The 22,425-nt window shown below is 46.4% G+C and overlaps 3 protein-coding genes across 5 annotated transcripts; 2 read left to right on the top strand and 1 right to left on the bottom strand.

Annotated features, from left to right (window-relative positions):
* Positions 1–3,295: 3,295 nt before the first annotated feature.
* LOC125509108 (L-type lectin-domain containing receptor kinase IX.1-like) lies at positions 3,296–6,610 on the top strand. Its single transcript, XM_048673989.1, has 2 exons — positions 3,296–4,821; positions 5,687–6,610. The coding sequence occupies exons 1-2, from the start codon at positions 3,440–3,442 to the stop codon at positions 6,354–6,356; spliced, it is 2,052 nt and encodes a 683-aa protein (XP_048529946.1). The 5' UTR covers positions 3,296–3,439; the 3' UTR covers positions 6,357–6,610.
* A 2,750-nt stretch (positions 6,611–9,360) lies between these two features.
* Positions 9,361–12,336, top strand: LOC125509107 (cytochrome B5-like protein). 2 transcript variants are annotated; one of them, XM_048673987.1, is made up of 6 exons: positions 9,361–9,647; positions 10,310–10,437; positions 10,516–10,553; positions 10,820–10,897; positions 11,000–11,091; positions 11,951–12,336. In XM_048673987.1, exons 2-6 carry the CDS (start codon positions 10,356–10,358, stop codon positions 12,015–12,017), a joined length of 357 nt encoding a protein of 118 aa, XP_048529944.1. In that variant the 5' UTR covers positions 9,361–9,647; positions 10,310–10,355; the 3' UTR covers positions 12,018–12,336. The 2 variants fall into 2 exon arrangements, with proteins under 2 accessions (XP_048529944.1, XP_048529945.1); XM_048673988.1 differs by lacking the exon at positions 9,361–9,647 and adding an exon at positions 9,691–10,003.
* Positions 12,337–12,734: 398 nt separating this feature from the next.
* On the bottom strand, positions 12,735–14,729 carry LOC125509105 (transcription factor WRKY19-like). Of its 2 annotated transcripts, XM_048673986.1 has the most exons (4): positions 14,347–14,729; positions 14,260–14,316; positions 14,014–14,145; positions 12,735–13,631 (listed from the first exon to the last, which is right to left on the bottom strand). In XM_048673986.1, the coding sequence occupies exons 1-4, from the start codon at positions 14,589–14,591 to the stop codon at positions 13,016–13,018; spliced, it is 1,050 nt and encodes a 349-aa protein (XP_048529943.1). In that variant the 5' UTR covers positions 14,592–14,729; the 3' UTR covers positions 12,735–13,015. The 2 variants fall into 2 exon arrangements, with proteins under 2 accessions (XP_048529943.1, XP_048529942.1); XM_048673985.1 differs by having other exon boundaries at positions 14,260–14,729.
* Between the last annotated feature and the right edge of the window lie 7,696 nt (positions 14,730–22,425).

Here is a 22,425-nt window from a genome sequence, read left to right as displayed (position 1 = left end):
TAAGTCTCAGTGTCGCACATTTTCGTCAACTACGGGACGTCTACAATAACTTCATAAAATCTCAAGATGATATGCTTGTGTTTGTAAATTTTGATGTATTTACAACCAAATAATGAAATTTAAATCTAAACTAAACTAAATGAGGTACCTGACGGTGACCTCATAGGCATGGCCTCCAAGGTCGTTGGCACCTTCGTCATCCAGTGGTTGTGGTAGCCCTGATTGCCCGTCGTTGTGTGCTTGCGCGGCAACCGTTTCCCTTTTGTAGACGATCGACTACATCCAGCTAGCAGCAACGGTTGGGCGTGGACTCCGGCCCACGCCGCCCGCCCATTGCCCTTTTCGCGCGAGGGAACAGGTGGTGCGGTTGGGCTTGGCCAGCTCGATCTTGTAGAGTTAGTCGTTGATTTGGCACCGGCGGTAGGCGAAAGTCTATGCGTGATGCCACGTTCAACGCCACGAAGGACAACCGTACATTTAAATGTGTAAACATTTTATAAATGTCATGAGCACTTTTTCGAATGGTATTAAGCTTTTTAACAATTAAGTAAACTAAAATTTGCATTTCATAAATTTTACGGTAAATTCATGAACATATTTATAAATTCTCGTAGTAAACATATTTATAAACTTGTGAGCATTTCAATATAACTACACAAACAAATTTTTACATGTCATGAATATTTATGAAATGACGTGAACATATTTTTGAATGGTATAAAGTTTTTAAAACTGCACGGACAATTTTTGCATTTTATGAATAATTTTAATTCATGGAGTATATTTTTTAAAAATCAAAGCAATTCATGAAATATAGTTATATTTAAAACATTTTAAAATATAAAAGAAGTAAAAACCCCAAAAGAGAAAAGAAACAAAGCAAACCAGCGGAATCAACAAACGTCACACTCAGTACTATGTTGTTGGGCTGCCCCATGTGCCCCGTGTATAAGGCAAAGCTCCACTCACAGCATGCGAGAAATAGAGGTACCTAGGTAAATATGGGCATTTGTCGGGCCGGGTCAGGCTTGCAAAAGCCTGACCTTCAAAAGTCAAAATACAAGCACGAACCTCGCCCGAAGCATGAAGGCAACTCATCCCTTAAGCCCGAACCCGGCCTGGCAAAAAAAACCGGAGATCGAGCCCAACGCGGAAGCCTGAGATACAATGCACATTGAGCAATTAACAATGAACTAAGAAGTCAAAATTATCTCAATACAGACACAAAACACATTTTCTATCAACTAAATCTTTAAAAATAGCAATTTTCACGAATGCAAGTTAGGTGAATTTATCTATAATAAAAAACCGGTTTGGCATATACGCATCAGATTCAACGAAAACTAAGAACTACACATGCGTGTGTTGGATGTGTTGAGGACGCATGAATAGATCTTGCGCTGTTGTTTTCTATGAGACATCAATGATGCACGACAGAATTACTAGGCCAGCTGACGTTGGTGATGGGCAGCGACGGTGACCTCCTGTATGCGGTCGACCAAGGTGAACGTTGTCGATGGAGCACCGCAAGGAAAGGTTGAATGTCTTAGGAGCACGTCTCAGGCGAAGTCGTATGTGCATGGAGCACCATGAGGGTCGGGGCAGCGCCTAGCGCATTGCTATTATGAGGTCGCCGTCACGAGGAAGGAGATTGCAGGAGCGTCGTAGTGGGGATGCTGAATGCGAGAGCACATCCTCGCTGGATCTGGTGCGGGTGTGCGCCTCCTCCTCGCCTGGATCTCATGTGGAAGGACGTCGTCGACTCGTGGCTGATGCCATAATGAGCACTGCCGTGCATGGTGACGATTGTCTGGGGTAAGAAAGTGCTGGAGGCATGGAGTGAAAGGGCCGCAGATGAAGAAGAGGCGGGCTTAGAGAAAGTGTTGCTAGAGTTTTGTACGGCCCCCGGAGTAACCCAAGTTAGGAGGAGAGGGTGGGAATGATGGAAAGGTTGTTTGTACGGCCGTAGTTCACGGGAGTTTGCTCGGGGTCAAGCGTGCTTCAGATCTCACAACGAATGTTGTTCGGGCCGGCCGGGCTTACTTTGGGCTAAATATCGAAGCCTGAGTCTCAACCCAAATTCTGTGGGGCTGCAAAAAAAATTTTTTGAGACAACTCTGGGGCTGCAAATGAAGGGCCGAGCCTGGGTCATCGGGTCGGGCTGCCCATGCACAGGGATCCTGGTACGAGGCCTTTTCTCAAGAAAATATTACAGACGCGGCCAACCAATTTTCAGATATGATTCTCGGCCAATCCATCTATTAATCTGAGCCCAATCGAACTCGATACAAAATCTCAGCCCAACTGTGTGCAAGGGCCCATAGGCGGTGTCACCACAGTGCTGCAGTAGCACCGATGGCGGCGGCGTGGGATGGTTTACCGGCGAGGCCGCGGCGGCGGCGGCGCACGCCACTACGCCAGCAAGAAGCAAGCGAGGGCCGGGTGGCGGCTGGAGAGGGATGACCTCTACTCCGGCGCGGTCCCGGCCTGGTTATGGTCTCATGGACGCGCGCAACCAGCGCGTGCGGACGCTTCCCGTCGCTGATTGCCAGGTACGCTAAGGTCAACCACCGGCCAAACCATGAACTTCAGAAGACGATACTCAATCTCCCCTTCGTACCAAGTGCTGGGGGATTTCTTGATTTATTGCTGTTAAACAAGTTCGTTATTTATGTTCACAATTAGCCATTTTTTGCTGATTCACTTAGCAGAGGGAAAGGGATTATATATCAGTAATAAACACATCAAGGACGCGGTATGGTGGAACATATATTTGTGGTACTATACTAGTATATGAAAGGGACCTTGCTCAACATGGCCGGACCTGCATCGAGAAATTGTTTCATGTTAAGGGGGGAATAAAATTTGGGTGTAAATGTAGTCTGAAGAGATCAAAAATCCTAAAACAGATGTTTAGTTTTTGCTTCTGAGATCACTATGTTCTGTTCTTTATAAGGCGTCGGAAAATTCTTTTCATTCATCAGGTTTTAACAAAAGTTGGTTGCAAGTTAACAAGCCAGCGAACGTTTGTCCATGGAAAAACGGGGTTAAGCACTAATGCAGGAAGTACTCCCAAATGGCGAATTTTCTCCCACCTCTACACTGCACTGCCCATGTTTTTTTATTTGTTTGTTTGTAGTTTTTGTATGGCTTGTTTGGCACCCCAGGCTTTACACTTTATGCTTCCGGCTCGTATGTTGTGTGGAATTGTGAGCGGATAACAATTTCACACAGGAAACAGCTATGACCATGATTACGCCAAGCTATTTAGGTGAGACTATAGAATACTCAAGCTTTGGGTGGTTTGAAAAGGTCCAGGCTACCATGTAGAAAACAAGGCCTTGCTGGCCGGCTCCATTGCAAAAGCTTTTGGTTTCGTTCTGTTCAATTCTCCTACCAAATGTAGTTGTCCTCCCAAACACCAACAGTGGCAGCAGCAATGAGTTCTCACCACTTTGTAATCATGGTGTTTAGCTTCTGCTCCTTACTGTTTTCCATTCATGTCCCTTTTGCTACCTCACTCTCCTTCAGCTTCAACTTCTCCGATCCTGGCTCCTACTGCGCCCCAGATGCGGATATTGCCTGCGCTGGCGATGCCTTCTTCCACGCCCCTTTCATGGAGCTGACCATGAACGATATCAGTGAAGGCAACAACCACAGCATCGGTCGCGTATGGTACGCGCAGCCGGTGCCGCTCTGGGACAAGGCCACCGGTGAGGTGGCCAGCTTTAACACTTCTTTCTCCTTCCAAATTAGGCCGGTCAACACGGATTACAGCGCCGATGGGATGGCCTTCTTCCTTGGGCACTACCCGTCGGGCATCCCTCTGGGGAGCTATGGTGGGAATCTGGGACTTTTCAATGGCAGGAACAACAAGAATGCAACCGGTAGTGACCGTATTGTGGCGGTCGAGTTTGACACCTTCAGGAACCTGCGAGTGGACGACGATGACAACCATGTCGGTATCGATGTCAACTCCATTGTTTCGGTTGTGTCGACCTCACCTGATAAGAAACTTACACTAGGTACCACAATGACCGCGGAGATCAGCTATGAGAATAGCACAGAGAAATTGTCAGTTATTCTCTGGATCAGTGAAACCTCATACCGAATCAACACAAGTATTGACATGAAACTATGCTTGCCAGAGGAGGTGGCAATTGGCTTCTCAGCGTCTACTGGTAGCTCCATCGAGGTACACCGGGTTCTATCATGGTCATTCAACTCAACCCTAGCAGGTAAGAGTTCGTCAACATTGCTACCAGGAGCAGCTCCTGAAACTGTGAGCTCCAAATCACAAGGAAAAGTACAGGCTACTATAGCATTTTCAGTTGCAATATTTTCTGTGTTGGTGTGTTCTTTCATGGGTTTTCTTCTACGGAAGCAACGAGTGTGGAAGAAAGCAAATCAAACCTCCGATGGTGAGTTTGAAGATGAAAATGATAAGGCTGAATTCGAGAAAGGGGTTGGCCCTAGGAGGTACCATTATAGTGAGCTTGCTGCTGCGACAGGCAACTTTGCAGAAGAAAAGAAGCTAGGGAGAGGTGGATTCGGCCATGTTTACCAGGGCTGCCTGCGGATTGATGACAAGGATCGCCATGTTGCGATAAAGAAGCTCTCTTCTGAATCATCTGTTCAAGGGAGGAAGGAGTTTGAGGCTGAGATCAAGATCATAAGTCGGCTCAGGCATCGGAACCTTGTCCAGTTAATTGGGTGGTGTGACAGTTGCAAGGGGCTCTTGATTGTCTATGAGCTGGTATCCGAAGGAAGTCTTGACAAGCATATATATAATAGAGGCGGGCTGCTAAAATGGCCTGAAAGGTATGAGGAATTATCTGGTTTCTTGCAGAATTTCTTATATTCATAAGCATAATTGTACTTGAGATTAATTGATCAGTTCGTAGAAGAACTAATTGAAGTCTAAGACCATAAATTCTTTCCAAAATGATAATTGGAGTCCAGTGATGAAAATGCACATAAATCCTACTCCCTCCGTCCGGAAATACTTGTCATCAAAATAAACAAAAGAGGATGTATCTAGACGTATTTTAGTTCTAGATACATCTTTTTTTATCCATTTTGATGACAACTATTTTCGGACAGAGGGAGTACTTATTAGTCTGCAGATCAATGTTTCCATCCATATCAATGCTACTGTCAAGTTAAACTTTGAATATGCTATCTAATTTAGCACATAGTTGTTTTGCTGTAGGCCTCAGCATCAGATTATTCTGTATAGGGCTTACATAACAGATAGCACTCTACGCCTCTACCTATTGGCATCTTGAGAAGGGAACCATTTGCCAACAACAATTTTCATCCCAAGCTATAGTTAGGTTAGGCTAGATGAAAACCAACAGAAACATGTGAGAACCCAAAAGAGAAAGTGAACCATTTGCAAAAAAAAAAAGGAACCAACAGCTTTAACCTCGATACCAAGAGGACAATAAATTGGTATTAAGATTATTTCAATAGTATTCATCAGAGCACTAAGCTACGACGGTAAGGACTCATTAGTCCATTACCAACAATTACTCCCTGCCACTCTATGGCTTCCCTGATGTTACACTTGACTGACCTTTTTATTATGAAGGGGTATATTGGCTTATTTTCAGGTCAACATTGTAAAGTCTAACCAACTGAAATTAAGTACTTCACTTGGTTAACGATAACCTTCCATTGACAGGTACAATATCATCATTGGCCTCGGCTCTGCTCTGCGCTATCTCCATTCAGAGTGGGAGCAGAGCATCGTGCACGGCGACATCAAGCCAAGCAACATCATGCTCGACGCATCATACAACACCAAGCTGGGGGACTTTGGCTTGGCAAGGCTCGTGGACCATGGAGCCAAGTCCGAGACAACCAAAGTCGTGATGGGAACCGCCGGATACATCGATCCTGAGCTTGTCAACACAAGAAGGCCGAGCACTGGGTCGGATGTGTACAGCTTCGGCATCGTCCTCCTGGAGGTGGTGTCTGGCCGGCACCCTGTGGCGGAGTCAGAGGACAAGTTCTTTGTGCTGCTGAGATGGGTCTGGGACCTGCACAGCAAGAACACTATACTTGAAGTGGTGGACAAGAGACTGAGGGGTGGTGCTGAGATGGACGAGCGGCAGATGGAGCGCGTGCTGGTCGTCGGGCTCTGGTGCGCTCACCCCGACCGGAGCGAGCGGCCGTCTATGGCACAGGCGATGCATGTCCTGCAGTCCGAGGATGCCAAGCTGCCGGAGCTTCGGCCGCAGATGTACAGGGCTGAGCCTGTTCTTGCCATGTTGGACTTGGAACATGGTTACACCGATCTGTCGGTGTGGACGTCCTCCAGTGGCTGCACTGCAGTTGGTTCTGATGCATAACCGAGTAACTGATGCTACCTCCAGACTGGGTTCTCATTGTGAAGTTGATGCTTTCTAGGTAGACACGAAACAGAATCAATGTGTAACATTTAAACAATCACGCTCAGTTGGAAAATCTGCTCTCTTTGTCTAGGAGTGATTGAATTCACATAGCTTCCCACTAGTATTATTACACTTAGTTTCTCATGGTTTCATATGTAATATGTGACTAGAATGTTTTCCGTTTAAGGCTGCAGGATGGAGATCTTGATTAATCACCTAGAAAAGGGTTTTTAAAAGATTTCATCATTTTCAGAGTCAAGCTAGGTTGAAATAATTTTATTAAGCCCAATTTCATATGCTTGAATTTTAGGTTTTTTCTCAGAATTGTTAGAAGTGGTTTAGCATTTTTAAATGATATAAAATCATTTCTAGACTAAGATTACTGCATGTTGTAATTTAAATTTCATGCTCTACTCTCTCCTCTTCTTTTAATCTGTAAACGTTACTCCTACTCGCAATGGAAGCAGTGGCCCTGCATTTCATTAAAAATGATATGGATAACATGTCTGTACTTTACTTTGTTAATTTGATAAGACGCCCAATTTACTTGGTTTACTGCTAATATTCAATATCTAAATAGTCAATCTTTAGTTAGATATTTCTCTTAACGCGCACTTTTTTTTTGAGAATCACCGGCCGGGGGGGGGGGGGGGGGGAAGCTCCCCCACCTGAATATATTTTCAAAGGACTGCCGAGGCAGTAAGTACAACATTACATAGGCACGGTGTACCGTGTAGAGAGGTAGGAGCGTCACGAGAAGACGTCCTCCTGTCCTGTGGGAGCACAAGACGATGAGACCAGAGATCCAGGACGGAAATAAGGTTTCTAAGAGTTATTACAGAACTTTGATCAATCGTCCTAAATACCATGTCATTGCGAGTAGACCAGATCATCCACAGCAGGGTTAGGAGGATCGAGGGCCATGTGGAGGCGGGGAGGTGAGGAGGGGTAGTGACATCCTAGAGGTCTGTGATATCGTCAGACTGGGGCAGAAGGCCAAGACGTTGCCAGATCCTATTGGCGAGAGGACGTGTGATAAACAGGTGGTTGGAGTCTTTTGGCAGGCTCGCACACCGAGGGCATACTCCCTCCGATCATTTTTACTCTGCATATAAGAATTGTCTGAAGTCAAACTTCACAAAGTTTGACCATATTTATAAGAAAAAATATCAGCATCTACCATGCTAAAGTTATACAATATGAAACTTTAAGTCATGACGCATCTACTGGTATTGATTTCACATTGTGAATGTTGATATTCTTTTCTATAAAGTTGGTCAAAGTTTACGAGGCTTGACTTCAGACAAATCTTATATGTGAACTAAAAAGGATCGGAGGGAGTATATCTGAGGCGATTATATGTTTGTGTGCAAGGTTGATCCTGGTGTTGAGGCGGTCTTTGAAGAGCAGCCAAGCGAAGACTTTGAGCTTTCGGGGAATCTTTAACGCGCACATATGCCACCCTCAGCATCATGTGCACATATGCCACCCTTAGCATCATGTAAACATGCATGAAAAGACTCACTTCAACAGGTAAACATGCATGTGAAAAAGCTCACATAAATAATTAAATACCATAAAGCATATGTGTGTTTATTGATATTTTTCATATTATTGATCCAAATATTTATATTTGATATAATGGATTAGCACCTCTGTAAACTTTTAGAAGTAGTAATACTACCTCTGTCCAACACATGGGTATCATCTTCCCTCTTTCCCATAATATAAGAGTGTTTTTGACCAAAAACGTTCTTATATTATGGGATGGAGGGGTAGTTAAACTAAACTCATACTCCCTTCATCCAAAAAACTTGTCTCCCTCAAATGAATATATCTAGCACTAACTTAGTGCTAGATACATTTATTTGAGGGATAGTTAGAGCATCTCCAGCCGTTCGGCCCCCCAGGGGCTTGAAATAGAGCCGCTTGGGGGCCAACCGGCGGTAAATTCGCCATGGGGGGGGGGGGGGGTTCCCAGCTGCCTCCCCAAGTTCGCCCCAGACGCCGTTATTTGAAATTAAAATTTGGCTAAATTTTGACGAAAATGTCACGAAATAGGACCAAATTCAAGCGGTTTTCATTCAGCTGTACAAATTTAAAAGGCATAAAACTAAAAAAAAACTATGCCGCCGCCGCCACCTCGAGCGTATTGCATGCCGAGGAGGCGGCATAATTGTAGTCGTCGCAGTCATTGTTGTTGTCGTCGTCGTCGTCGTCGCTGCTGCCTCCTTCTTGGATGCCGTCGTCCTTGCTGCAGCCCTGTCCTGGGTCACCGAGGCAGACGGGGTTGGATGGCGCCTCCTCGTCACTGTCGTCGAGGATGACGACGTCGTCCTTTTCCCGGCTGCGGCGACAGGCGGCGATCTCCTCAAGGGCACGACGCTATCGCTCCATTTCCTCTCGGATGTAGTTGTCCCGAGCCCACTTGAGGCCGGTCTCGAGGTCGGCGGCCATGTCGATGTGCTCCTGTTTGACGACGACAGACGGCGTCGCCGGCTCCTTCTTCGGCCTGACTAGGCGAAGATGGGAGCGGGGAGGAGGAGAAGGTTGGCGGCGACGACCCTCATTTATGACGAGGCTGCCGTTGCGTCTTCTCTTGAGGCTCGGCCTTGACGGCGACGAGCGGCGTCAGGGTGCCGGGGTTTTTGGCGTCGCTGATTTGGCGGGTCCAGTAGTTTTCGCGTCAAAATTGTTTCCCCCGGCGCCACTGGACGCCCCCTAGCGTACCGAATTTGGCCTGAATTCGTCGGCGTCAATTTCGGTCCTAACCGACGAAATTTAGGCTTTTGGGAGCGTGACTGAGCCGATTTTTTCGAGCCGGCGATAAAAAGGGGTCTCGAGGGGCCTGTTGGGGGGCCGAGTGAAGATGCTCTTAGTGCTAAATACATCTATTAAAGGGATAAGTTTTTTCGGAGGAAGGGAGTACTACCTGTTTTTACTTTTTTGCCCGTGGAGTTGATAGATCGAAACAACAGACGTCTCTCTGTTCGCCTGATCGTCTCCAGCCTATCCGGTACTACAGTCCAGCAGCGCAGAACCAGCATCAACGCCGGCCGCCGGCTCGACATACGGCCAAGGCGCAGTCGACGCACCCCTTTCCTCACCCCTATCCCGCCTAGCCCGTGTTCCTCTCCGTCCCCGGCTGCACCCCTCTCCCCTTCCGCGATCGAGGCCCGTAGGCACCCCTCTGTCCGCCGGATCTCAGGCGACGTCAGCGACGACCAAGGACAGCGGCAGCGCCACAAGGTGAGTCTTTTCCACAGATTAGTTATCTCTTCTCCTGGTTCTCCATCAATCCACCTTCTCCTCTGTTTTTTCCCTCTCTTATCCATCAGCCGTGAGAGTAAGAGGGAGAGAAAGGAGGGAGAGAGAGAGAGAGAGAGAGCATGGGGCAAAGGGGAGATTACTGTGAGAAGAGCCTTATAGGGCAAATGGAAAGTGGGGCATTTCGTTTTATCAAATAGCCCGAGTTCGTCAGATCCGCCTATTCGGAATGGAAATACTGGTGAGGAAACTTCGACTTTGAGTATTCAGCGCAGAAGAAATACTGGATTCCTTGATGGAAGCGCCCGGCTTTGGAAGCCTGGGCCTGATCGTCTGAGGTAGGACACGAGATCTGGGTAGATGCAATGATACCATTTTTTAGCTCTTCTGTAGCACACTGTGGCATGGCAGTAGCAAAGGCAGCAAGCAGTCTAGGCCGCAGCTACCGCCTAGCAGTAGTATTACTCCCTGTCAGTAACCCTGAACAATCTAGACCTAGAAAAGTGAGTTTGTAACACTGTCTCTCTTTCATTTTGCTATTCGGATGATAAAGATTCTGTTCGTGGTATTATTACTTCCTGTCAGTGTTGCCATGTTTGCTGTAATCTTTGGTCAGGGATTGAGGCTGATTTTTTGCTCTGCAGAACACTTCCTCAGTAATACATTGTTCAGTAGTTCCTGAGGTGCACCATGGAAATTATCATCCTCATCTCACTTGTTGTGCTTCTTGTACTGGGAGCACTCTTTGTTATCCCAAGATCCAAAAACAAAGGTAAAAGGGGGGCCTGACTCGTAATCTTAAGCGAAGGCGACTTCACTTTATTGGCGCTGAGTAAATGTTGCAATGCAGGTGAAGGAAAGGATGCACGTTCAGCCGGAAATGGAACGGTGAATTTCATCCTTCGTATTTGAATACTGTAGTTTAACAAGCAACTTTTTCCTGGAATTGCCAGTTACGTTTGTTTATCTGCGCTGACAAGATTGCCGTTGATTAATCCAAAATGCACTTGCTTTAACATGCAGTTTTGTCTTGAACGTATGCCTTTATGCTTTAGAGTGTTGCTTATGGTTGCTAATCTAATGACAAGTTTGCTCTAGGTTAATCCAAAATGCATGGCATTTTCTGTATTTGCTTACTGATATTTCATATTCAGACATCTACGAGCTATTCAAAGAAAGAGGTGTCAACACACAACACAAGGAAGGATTGTTGGATCATAATCAAGGACAAGGTTGGAACAAAACATTCTACTAGTTTACCAACTGCCATCATCTCGCTTTACCATCTAGTTTGAAATTGGGAAATTTATGTTCTCATATTTGCCATGATCCAGGTTTACGATGTAACTCCATACGTGGAGGAACATCCAGGTGGTGATGCCATTCTAAACAATGCTGGTGGCGATTCGACAGAGGGATTTTTCGGGTTTGTAACATCTCATAAATATTGTTTACATCATATCCTGTCAACATTGTTCTTAAATGATGATTCGCGTTGATGTTACTGATGTATCACCTGACTGCTCGGGTGTTCATTTACTGCACCTTTCGAGGTTAAACTTATTGAAGATCATTAGTAATTTAGTGATATTTTTGTATGGATGGTAATTCAGTAAGTGACAGGGTTACACTTATGGATCTTTTTACCCCATTTAAATTTTTGAATGTATATCACATTCACTTATGGATCTTTTTACCCCCATTTAAATTTTTGAATGTATATCACATTTTAAATTGCTTAATTGGCCCAACTTAATAAATGCATATAAAGGGTATTTCTGGTTTCCCAGTTGCAACAGCATGCAAAGGCAATTTTGCTCTCATTCTTCCCTTCCATGATTTGCTGTTGCTCGCATATTCCAAGTTATGGTGCAATGATTTTGTTACCTTGAATAGTGCCCATGTATTTCTTTTGTTATCACTGAAACTGTGTGTGTTATAGTCCTCTAAAAAACCCTTTCTTGGTCCATACCCATGATATCTGAGAACATGTGGATGTTGTTATCCAAAGCAAGACAAAAGATATTTGCACAAGTAAATTAATAGATCTAGATGGTGGATGGTCCAAAGGAGAAAATTAAGTTCAAACAACAACACTGATGTGGATGCTTCTTATCCTGATGGGAACGTTTCTTATTCGCTAGCTTTGTCAAGGAGAGCTACATCTGATTTTCCTACTTCTATTTCTATTCCGTTATACTACTTTTCAGGAGCGCGTGAAGCTCGCACATCATTGTATTAAGAACTGTATTCCACATAACTATACTAACCCGACGCGCTTTCAGCCCGCAGCATGGCACACGAGTCTTCGACATCATCGAGGATTTCTGCATCGGCAAATTGGAAGACTGATGATGGGGAGGAGAGGCCGTAAAAGCTCCCAAGTGTGAACCCATGCGCTCGTCTGCAATTTTCTGAAGATGACGACGACGAACGGAACCGTTTCCTAATCGTGATCATGACTGCTCCAGGGCCCCCAGCTGTGTGGTTCTGGTTTCATGTTTGACCTCCTGCTTATTCATACTAGTAGCAGTGTGTGACCCGACCATGGACTATTTCTGTGTCCTGAATGTTTTCCGAGATTTATCTCTTCATTTGAGAAGATACGATTTCTTATACTTATTTATGGAACTTTCTCAGGGCAGACAAGGAACCGGGCCAACTTTTCGTATTGATTCCTTGCATGACAGTGAGAGGCTTTACTCCATTCAAAGAAAGCTTTTGCTCAGTCAAGTTTTCCTCTGGTCTTGCCTCAGCTGTCAAAGAATTTCACACTGTTGGGCTTAAGGGGGCACGTATGAATTTTCATGTGGCTCATGGTGTCCATGCCTCCATGAATTCATCTTGATGAACACAGTAGTAATTAGTAAGAGGTGATCATTCATTTTGCTGGCTTTTTTGTGAGATCGTGCAAGACAAGCGTAACAAAAGTGTTCGTTTTATTTCGTGTTACAACTGATTACTCCTTTTTAACTTCTATATAATAGAGTGGCATTCTATGTCCAATATCTCTATCGAAATTACAGTTACTGTCTTACTGATTCCCAAGAGATGGTGAATTGTACGAGATGCAGAACACCAACGACAGATTTTTATTTTCCTTGACATAACAATATAATACAATGCAACGCCCTGGTGGCAAAAAGGAAATGGGGAAAAAAGAATGGGGGTGAAGGAGGGGGAGCACTAATCTTATGTCCTAAATTTTAAACTTGAACTGAGGAAGAACTGGCGTGTTCTTCCCTCCTCTGTCTCTCAGAGGGTGGTCAGTCACCTCCAGCTGCTTCTCTAATCTCTACCACTGCTCATCTTCTCTGTTTCTTTGTTTGCGTTCTCTCTTTGCAAACATCTCATGCGAAGAAGGCAGAAATATCGAAGTTGTCAACGTCCTCGTCGAGGATGTTAACGTCCAAGGCAGAGTCGTCGAAGCCCCAGTAGGAGAAGGCGGCCTCCTCCGTGTCGGCCGGCGGCATGCTCGTCGCCTCCACGAGCGCAGACACCATTGTTTGGAGCTCGGACTGCGCATGGAACGGGGTCATGCACATGTGGTTCGAGCCCGAGGTCGCCGGCGAGGGTTCGAGCGACGTGGGCATCGACACGAAGCAGTTCTCCGGCGTCGACGGCGTGGAGAACGGGTGGTGCTGCTGCTCCGGCGGCGTCATGCCGCTCACGGCCGGCGAGGAGAAGCTGAAGGGCGTGGTGGCGCTCCAGCCCTGCGCTCCCGCCGCCGTGAGCCCCTCCGTCTTCACCGTCAGGTTCGAGCTCAGGCTCTGCAGAAGGCTTTCCGCGTCCGGGTTCTTGCCGGCCGGCTGCACCATGCCCGCCGCCGCCGCCGCCGTCTTGTGAACGCAGGTGTGCTCGCCGTGGTAGATCACGTCGAAGAGCGCCGGGTCGTCGTCGGCGCGCTGCACCTGCTTCGTCGCCGCGCATCCCTGGGTCTTCTGGTACGTGCAACGGTAGTATGCCCTGCAAAATTGTGCACGATCCAGGTCAGGCACGGCGCAAAAAAGAACACCATGGCGGCACGTCCAGTTCTCAGCCCTGAACTCTTTTCCTTTTCTCAGAAAAGTTTGCGATTCTGAAGCCAGAACAAAATTACTACTAGCGCAAAGTACTATCATCATGCCATCACTCGTCCAATAGGAGCAGCTCCTTTCGGAACATATCCAACCGGACGCCGTGCGCTCGCTACCCTATTCCTATCTGACATGTGGACGCCATGAATTCGGGAACAGTGTTCCAAATCCGAAGGAGAGATCTCCATGATTGCGTTGCCACTTCGGAAAACAGGTGCGGATTACTATTTGAAATGAGAGATGAACTTTGGCCGAAATGCGGCGAGACCAACCTCGGGTGCTGGGCTCCGAGGATCTCCTTCTGGCCGTACTTCCTCCAGCTGCGGCCGTCGTCGACCGGGGCGTCCGCCCCTTCTCCGGCCGAGCTCACCCTGATCTGACGCCCCCCTTTCTCCGACGTCTTCCTGCGAATCCAAGAACAAACCAATCACTCAATAATCCAGCAAAAAAAAGAAGGAAAGATTATGATTGATGAATCCTGAAACAATTTCTCTGCAGCTGCAAGGGGTTTTGGTCACCTCTTCTTGTTGAGCTTGAAGGGCGTGTTGGAGACGCCGCTGAGGGGGCTGGGCGTGTTGGAGACGCCGCTGAGGGGGCTGGGCGTGGCGGAGAGCGGCGGCGAGTCGAGGCCGGCGCCGGCGGCCGAGCGCTTGGGGCCGTTGAAGTGGCCGGACCTGATCATGCCGATGGACCGCTCGGTGACGGCGAAGATCTGCTGGGCGAGCAGCTTGCAGAGGTCGGGCGAGCCCCCCAGGTGCACGTCCAGCTGCTTCACCAGCTCCTTGATGTGGCTCAGCTCCGTCACCACCAGGCCGCTCCCTCCTCCATTGCCCTCATGCACGGCCTCCATCTCTCTCTGCTCGGAGCTTCTTTCTCGCCGGTGTAGGATTCCTCTCCGATTTCTCAGAGCAAATGCAAGATCGGAAGGGTGTGTGTGAGTGTGTGCGTGTGTGTGTGTGGAGAGAGCGGAGGAGAGGCGAAATGAGGATGTGATCGGGGAGAAGGGAGGAGGTGTATTTAATGGGGGGAGGAACCGCGTCCGGGAGCAGAAACAAGAGGACAGTGACCGCGGCGAGCTTAGTAGGGAGTGATCTGATTGGCCAGTGGCATGCCCAACCGGCCCGGAGTTAATGGATTCCTAGATAGACGGTTGGACAATGGACAATGGTTTATTAGTTTGGGCCAACTGCACCTGCACCACAGCAGCAAAAATGTTGAATAGCAAAAGAAATTTCCCTTTGGCTTTGTTTTCACAGTAGAGTCAGGGATTTTCATAGATACTATTTCAGAGAAATTTAATTCATGACTGGAATCTTTCCTGGGGGAGGCGGGAAACCACCCAATTTTCTTATGGATAACAGAGGAGTAATCCCCCAAATTTATATGCACTGCCCCAAGGATTTCCAACAAGAGGTGGTCCCATGCCATGGACTGTCTTTCTCTTAAATTTTCTGTAAAATTCTCATATAGAATCTTACGGGCTATATTCATGCTTTCGTGTGTTTTAGTGTTCTAAAAACCGCAAAGCCACGACATCATCAAAAGGAAATAAGAATGGGACAGGCAATTCAATCTCGAGACCTATTGGCTATACACGCGTTTGGATTCTTCTTCTTAATAGCAACGGCAGACGTTGTTGATGCCCGGCTTTCCGAAACAAGACGGCGCGCCTTGTGAAAAGCCCCGACTTCATGTTGCAAACCACGGCGGCTACATGCATGACTGTACGTGGATGGACGCGTACGCATGCATACATATGTCTTCTTTCCTTTGCCACTCCTAGAGGCCACATACATGCAAAGTAAATCGCCGTGATAGGCTGATAGGCACCCATACACGCTCAAGGCAGGCATATGTGACGTGGTGGCCTTGTCTTGTTCATACCGGGGATATGATGGGCCGAATGGTGCATGGCATGGACGCATGCATGCAAGGTTGGTTCCAACCGTCGCTTTCCCGCGCGCTCGGCGATGCTTCTTGGCCGACACTTTTGGTTGTGAATTTGTGATCTTGTGGCGAGACCGTGAGCCCGCTTTTTCGCTCAGTTCCACACTGACAGCAATGCCGTCGATGATGCGGCTGATATCTCAACAAGATCAGCCAGGGAAAATATGCATGGCAGCTGATATCTCTTCTTCCAGCAGTATATTCTGTCTCTTTTACGCCAGCTGTTTTCTCTGGCACTGCTACGTTCATGGTAGTACATACAACATAGTATATCTTCGATCGGCTGTTGAGAGTTTGTTCCCAGCGTGCAGAGGGTAGGTAAAATCCACTTTCCTTTGGGAACGGAATATCGAGAGGGTCTTAATTAAGTTGTTTCGTACGACTCCTCGACAGCACCCCACTACACTCCACCCTGACTCACTGATCAATGTCATGTTGGTACAAAATCTTGTAGTATTACTGGTGGTCTTATACAGTGATTTCATATGATTCCTTACTAATAAAATTGTTACTTAGACGGTGGCTTTAGTCTTACTGTTGTATGATTTTGTAAGGTCTTTTGAGAATAATTAATAAAGTGGCCGGATGCATCGCCCAGATGCAGAGGCCGGGGGTCCTCCTCTTTTTCTAAAAAAATATATGACTTCTTGGCAACCCCTCCGGGTGTTGAAGATATTCACGGATGGCTGTTAGGCCGGCGCATATAAGAGTTGTTGCTAGTTTGTTATAGAGCAAAGATAGCTTTGTATTCTGTTAAGATCATCTCTATCTCCTCCATCCGTAGTACTCCAAGAATTGTATGCGCAACATGGGATAATACCATGCGGCCCTCTGGCGAGAGGGTAGAAGGCTTCCATAACAAATTCTATATCCAGTACACTGGTAATAAATAGTGATTGTCTGTTACAGTATGTGTGTATGTGCCGGTGTTAATCAGAAAATGTTGCTACTAAAAGCCCGTTCGGAGGCTCTCCACTCCACGACTCCCTCCCGGAGCGGCCGGAGCTATAGTTGAAAATTATGGAATGGGCAAAGAGGTACTCCGCAGATCCTTGTATTCTGCGGAGCTGGGGCAGTGCCGAACAGGGCCTAAGCTTGAATGTAACAACGCCATCATCATCTTCATCTCCTAACGGGTCGAACACGATTGGCTTGGCGAGTATAGGCATCCACAACAATCTTAGGCCAGACAGGGGAAGGAGAGAGAGATGTGGAATATTAAGCTCAGTTGCCGATGATGCTGACCAATTCAATGTTGTCCCTTTGCATGCCTGAACCAGGAACCGCATTAGCAGTTGCTCCTACAATCATATACAGTACTATATATCGATCCAGTGGGCGATATCTTTATAGAGACGGAAACCATAAAGGACTACCGGAACCACGGATTAATATTGTAATCCAAGAGTTGTTGTTAGCCATGGGGATCGGATTAATATCTTCATCTAAAAAATGCGTTGTTTCTTCATATAGGTCTACATACATATAAATATTCTTATGTTGCTTTTGATACTGTAATCTTGAACCATGTTATGCTATGTGGTCCTGTGCGTTCAAGCATTTCTTCCGCCGTTATTCAGGTCCGATCCCTTGAGGTCTTTTTAGATCTAGCTTGAATTCATTAATCTGCATTATCTTAATTTTGTCGCATATTCTTCAATGGAAGCAGTGCTTCCGAGCGCGCGTAGGCTAATTAATTCCTTCCCGCATAATGGAAATTAGCACTGTTACTAACAAGATCAGTTCTTGGAAGCGTGTACCAAGCTCATATGGGTCATTAAAATGGTCTATGTCTATATATTCTGTCTCTTTTACAATACACCTGCTGTTTTCACTGGCTGGCAGCGCTACGTTCATGAATGGTATTATATTCGAACGTTGAGAATTTGAGGATAGGTGAATCTACCTACGTTCTGAAAGGAATATCGACATGGTCTTAATTAAGTTGTTTCGTATGACTCTTTGACAGCACTCCACTACACTACACTCCACTCTTTTTCTCTTTTTTCTTTTTGCGGGGCACTACACTCCACTCCGATCAGTGTGATGTTCCTACACGTAATCTTGTATTACTGGTCTTATATGGTGATTTCATATGACTTTTTCACACATATGATTTCAATAATATGACTCCTTCACAACTCCTCGGGTACACTGATTAATGGTATGTACTCCAGTAATTATCTGTTCTATTTCTATTACTTACGACAGTGTTAATCAATAAAACGGTGCTCCTGAGCTTGAATGTAACAATCCCATCCATCATCTCCTAACGGGTCGGTCGAACATAATTGGTGAGTGGTAGCCATCAACCCGCTCACATGGCCCGCCAACGCCGCAACAATCTTAGGCCAGGGAGGAGAAGGAGATGTGGAATATTAAGCTCGGTTGCCGATGATGCTGACCAGCTCAATGTTGCCCCTTTGCATGCCTCAACCAGGAACCGCATTACAATCATATACCATATCGATCCAATGGACGATATCTTTATAGATACGGAAACTATAAAGTACTACCAGAACCGCAGATCAATATCGTAACCCCAGAGTGGTCGTTAGCCATGGGGAATTAGTTTATGTGTACTGCTATTGTTTATCTTCATCTAAAAAAATGCGTTGTTTCTTCGTCAATATTCTTATGTTGCTGTTGATACCGTAATCTTCAACCATGTTATGCTGGGTGGTCATGTGCGCTCAAGCATTTCTTCCGCCGTTATTCAGGTCCGGTCCCTTGGGCTCTTTCAGGTCCAGCTTGAATTCATTCATTATTCTGCACTATCTTAATTTCGTCAGCATATTTATTCTTCAATTGTAGTAGTGCTCTCCGCGCGCGTAGGCTAGTTAGTTCCGGCGGAATGGAAAACTGGCACTGTCACTAACAAGATGAGTTCTTGGAAGCGTGTACGTACAGATCATACGGATCATGATCTTGTCAATTCAGAGCGAGTACGTGGTGCAGATGTTCAACTGGGCGGAGAAAGTTTCCGTTTTGCGTCATGACACATGGCAACTTATGTCAGCTTAATCTGTGATCATGCATATTAGAAATGGAAAGAAAAGGTTAACGTCTTTGGTCGTAAAGCGCGCGCCCGTCTCTAGTCTAGTGGGACTAAAAAGAATTTGGGGCTTTGATGATGAGGGGAGAAGTCAGAGTTAGCATCCCGTAATCCCCATCGGCGAAGCAACCTCGAAGCTGACCGGACGGAGGAATCTTCAAGCCTCAGGCGCGTTAGCGTCACGCCCGTGACGTCGGAGAGGGGAGGGGAGAGAGAAAGCCCGGCCGTGCCCATCGGTCGCATCATTCATTCGTGGCTATGCATGGCTAGCTAGATCCTCACAAGATACGTGTGTGTGTGTGTGTGTGTGTGTGTGTGTGTGTGTGTGTGTGTGTGTGTGTGTGTGTGTTTACCTTGGGTTTGATTAGATTTTGAAGGCATTTGATGTAGAGTTCATGCTACTATCTTGGATTTTGTTTGGCATGTAGAAACTTCCTGGGAACTGGAGTGAAAGCACAAAAAACTATTGATTGAAGAATACGTATATTGTAGCAGTATATGATTTTGTTACTCTAGTAGCTTGAGAGGCGAACATAAATTCTATTGGAAGGATGATAGGTGATACTAGCGCGCAATATCCTAGAGAACTTGGTAGTAGTACCTCCACCCTCCTAAGTAACAGAAACGCCCTAACACACATGATGATGGGAGGTAGACTATCAGGCGGGGCTAGGTACGGGATAGGATAAGCTCAGCTGAAACCACATGTGCAACACATAAAACAAAAGTAATTTGAACCCATGGCCTCTCAGCACGACAATGACAGAGCGTCGCTGATGCGATGAGTGGGTGGGGGCAAACTGCCAAAAACAATAAGTAGCCCGCCCTGCCCTGCCCTAAGCCCTAACTACCTATGTTTCCCCGGCACAGCCCCGTCACTGGAAGGTGCACTGGCTACATCAACGCGGGTTTCTTCTCTTGTCTTTGCTAGTAGTAGTAGCTCAGGAATCAAAGAGCTACTCCTATCTCCTTTGATCCTTTTTCTTTAAGAGACAGCGAGAACAGGTCTAATTTGCTGATGAGGTTCCAAGACCGGCATTTTTCTAAAGCGGGAGGCCAAGAAAGGCATTTTTCATTCTAAAGCGTCTCACTACTCTTGCTTTCGTGAATGGGGCCAAAACGTGTGCTGGCAAAAGGTGCTAGCTCGCGAATTAGTAAGCACTTGCACGCTTTACATGATAGCGGCAATGTGCACTATGTTGTTCTCAGCATACATACTGCTGGTGAGCAATGCTTTATAAGTATATACTAGTCGTAGCACACCTGCCTCCTCCAACTCATTCATTGGCTGTATATGTATAGAACCGCAGGAATACTTGTCGTAGCACACCTGCCTCCTCCAACTCATTCATTGGTTGTATGTGTACGGTTCTACTACTATAAGTACATTGGAATGGCAGGACCATCTATCTCACATGAAATATCATCGGTTTCCACGGCGTCTCTCACCCTCACCCGCCGGGACCATCGACCAATGAATCAGCGTATTGTATGATTTGAACAATGTGGTGGTAGAGTACGCCCTAGTTAACACAAAAAGTACTAAGCAATGTACTCCGATCCATACGGCGGTTGGAATCGACCGTAGTAACGTATATATACATACTAGCTAGGTGCACCGAGCTGCAGATGTATCACATGTGCGCTAAGACATATACTACTGTACTGCTGCTCTCTCCCATTGGCGGCAACATGCAAGCGCCAACTTGCTGTCAGGCTGCTACGGGGAGTAGTAGTATACTCCATCGGGCCCTTGAATGCCTACCGCAATGATGGAGCAAACCGAGAGGGCCTTTCGACCGATCGATCGCATCCGAGGAGACTCTCACCAAACCTAACCGGCCCCAGGTTTTGGATGCGCTATCGGTTGGAGGTTTAGCTGATTGATTAACAATTCAAAAGCTAGTTACCGCGTACGGGTGCATGCATCGTGCATCGGGCAGACGCGGGCGCCCGGCCGCGTGCGTGTGATTCTCTGAACTCCTCAATTTCCCCAAGTGCATGTGGGGGCAGGGACGTACCCGGCGGGAACCGCGTAGGGTAGACGATGGAAAATGGCGCCCCGCCCGGCCCGACGCCGTCTTCTTCCTCCGCGTTGCCTTTGCCCGTGCATGTGCCGTCTGTCGCGCGCTCTTTCTTTCTCTTCTCTTGGAGCTTTCCCTTCGGGTGTAGCATGGCAGGAAATGGTACGATATTCTCAAAAAAGAAAAGGAAATGGTACGATATGATTGGCCTTTCTGTTAACAACGAACCAAGCTCAAGCGGTAACTGCTTGACAGTTATGCGGGTGTTTCAACTACCTGTTCGACTGCACCTCGTATGTCTAGCAATATGATATTATCCAAAAGAAGTGCCGAGGTTTTGAACCAAGGTTAGGTCGACGTTTAAAATTACGACACTTATTATGGATCGGAAGTAGTAGTTAAGAAGGTGCTAAACATTACCCTGAACAACAAGAAGAAAAGGTAGTGACATTCACTGCGGAGTAATAGCCAAATTGCATCATTAGATTTTACATAATCGGTGTATCCAAAATATAATTATCATTATTTATAGGACTGCACTAACTGTCAAGCGTTATGTTTTTAGTAACATTACCGAACGCCTCCATCCTCCTTTTTAATTACGTGCATGCATAGTCCTGACATATTCCCCTCTCGTTAGGGTTTTACCCTCGCGGCACCAAGCCTTCCTTCCCTGTCCCCGTTCTGCTGCTGCCATCGCTGACCGGCCTTGGTAGGGCTCGTGCGAGGTTGTGGACGGTCGCGTCTCTCCCTGGTCTTGTCGCCACAACAAGCTAGGGTTTTGGTGTGGTGAGTTCTTCTGCAACAGGATCAGAAGAACCTCAGAAGCATGGTGTAGAAGAGACGATGAGTAGACTAGGGATCAGGGAGAAAGACCTTGACGATGTCGGCCTTGAAGAGGGGGAACCTTTGCCGACAGAATTCACTCGCTTGCTTGTGTTTCTACGTTTGCACATGGAGAAAAAAAAAATAGTGAGTACTGGTTTTACAAAAATATGATAACTGATTGGGATTGTGCTAAAGAGGTTAAGTTAGATCACTTGGTTCAAATCTCTATACTGCTCAATTTTCATGTCTTGGGAACTGAGATAAAGTGGTGGATGGAGGGTCGTGGACCTTTCGCGGTTGCCCCGTGATATTGGCTCATTACGATGGTTTTACAAAGCCATCAACAATTGAACCGTCTAAATTCAAATTTGGATTCATATCCATGATCTACCAGGCGGGTTTAGTTTGATGGTTAGGCATAGTAGAATCTGGTGATGTGGACTCAAATGAGTTTTCTAGCAATCTCAATTGAGCAAGAGTGTTGATTGATGTGTGCGAACCTATGCATAATCATGTTTCTGTGCTAAAGAATCTTAATAGGTGATGTCGCTTGAAGCTACGTCGGTACTTTCGCAAAAAGGAAGGGATGATGTAGCACAACGGTGGTAGGTATTTCCCTTAGATATGAAACCAAGATTATCGAACCAGTAGGAGAACCAAGCAACACAACGTAAACATCACCTGCACACAAATAACAACTTCTCGCAACCCGACGTGTTAAAGGGATTGTCAATCCCTTCCGGGGTATGGCGCCTCAAGATAGGCAAACGAATGTGAGATAAATTTGTAGTAGATTGATAGATCGAACGCCAAATAAATAAATGATAATA

This window comes from Triticum urartu, chromosome 5 (assembly GCF_003073215.2).
Source record: "Triticum urartu cultivar G1812 chromosome 5, Tu2.1, whole genome shotgun sequence".
NCBI classification, from domain to species: Eukaryota; Viridiplantae; Streptophyta; class Magnoliopsida; order Poales; family Poaceae; genus Triticum; species Triticum urartu.
Note: the sequence above shows the minus strand (reverse complement) of the source record. Positions and strands in the feature narration are given on the sequence as shown.

Excerpts from the sequence above, each read along its gene's own strand:
- LOC125509108 (XM_048673989.1), top strand. The coding sequence starts at position 3,440 with ATGAGTTCTCACCACTTTGTAATCATGGTGTTTAGCTTCTGCTCCTTA. Across the intron at positions 4,822-5,686 it reads CTGCTAAAATGGCCTGAAAG|GTACAATATCATCATTGGCC; the intron begins GTATGAGGAATT and ends TTCCATTGACAG.
- LOC125509107 (XM_048673987.1), top strand. The coding sequence starts at position 10,356 with ATGGAAATTATCATCCTCATCTCACTTGTTGTGCTTCTTGTACTGGGA. Across the intron at positions 10,438-10,515 it reads CCCAAGATCCAAAAACAAAG|GTGAAGGAAAGGATGCACGT; the intron begins GTAAAAGGGGGG and ends GTTGCAATGCAG. Across the intron at positions 10,898-10,999 it reads GGATCATAATCAAGGACAAG|GTTTACGATGTAACTCCATA; the intron begins GTTGGAACAAAA and ends GCCATGATCCAG.
- LOC125509105 (XM_048673985.1), bottom strand. The coding sequence starts at position 14,591 with ATGGAGGCCGTGCATGAGGGCAATGGAGGAGGGAGCGGCCTGGTGGTG. Across the intron at positions 14,146-14,259 it reads TTCAAGCTCAACAAGAAGAG|GAAGACGTCGGAGAAAGGGG; the intron begins GTGACCAAAACC and ends TTGGATTCGCAG. Across the intron at positions 13,632-14,013 it reads CTCGGAGCCCAGCACCCGAG|GGCATACTACCGTTGCACGT; the intron begins GTTGGTCTCGCC and ends ACAATTTTGCAG.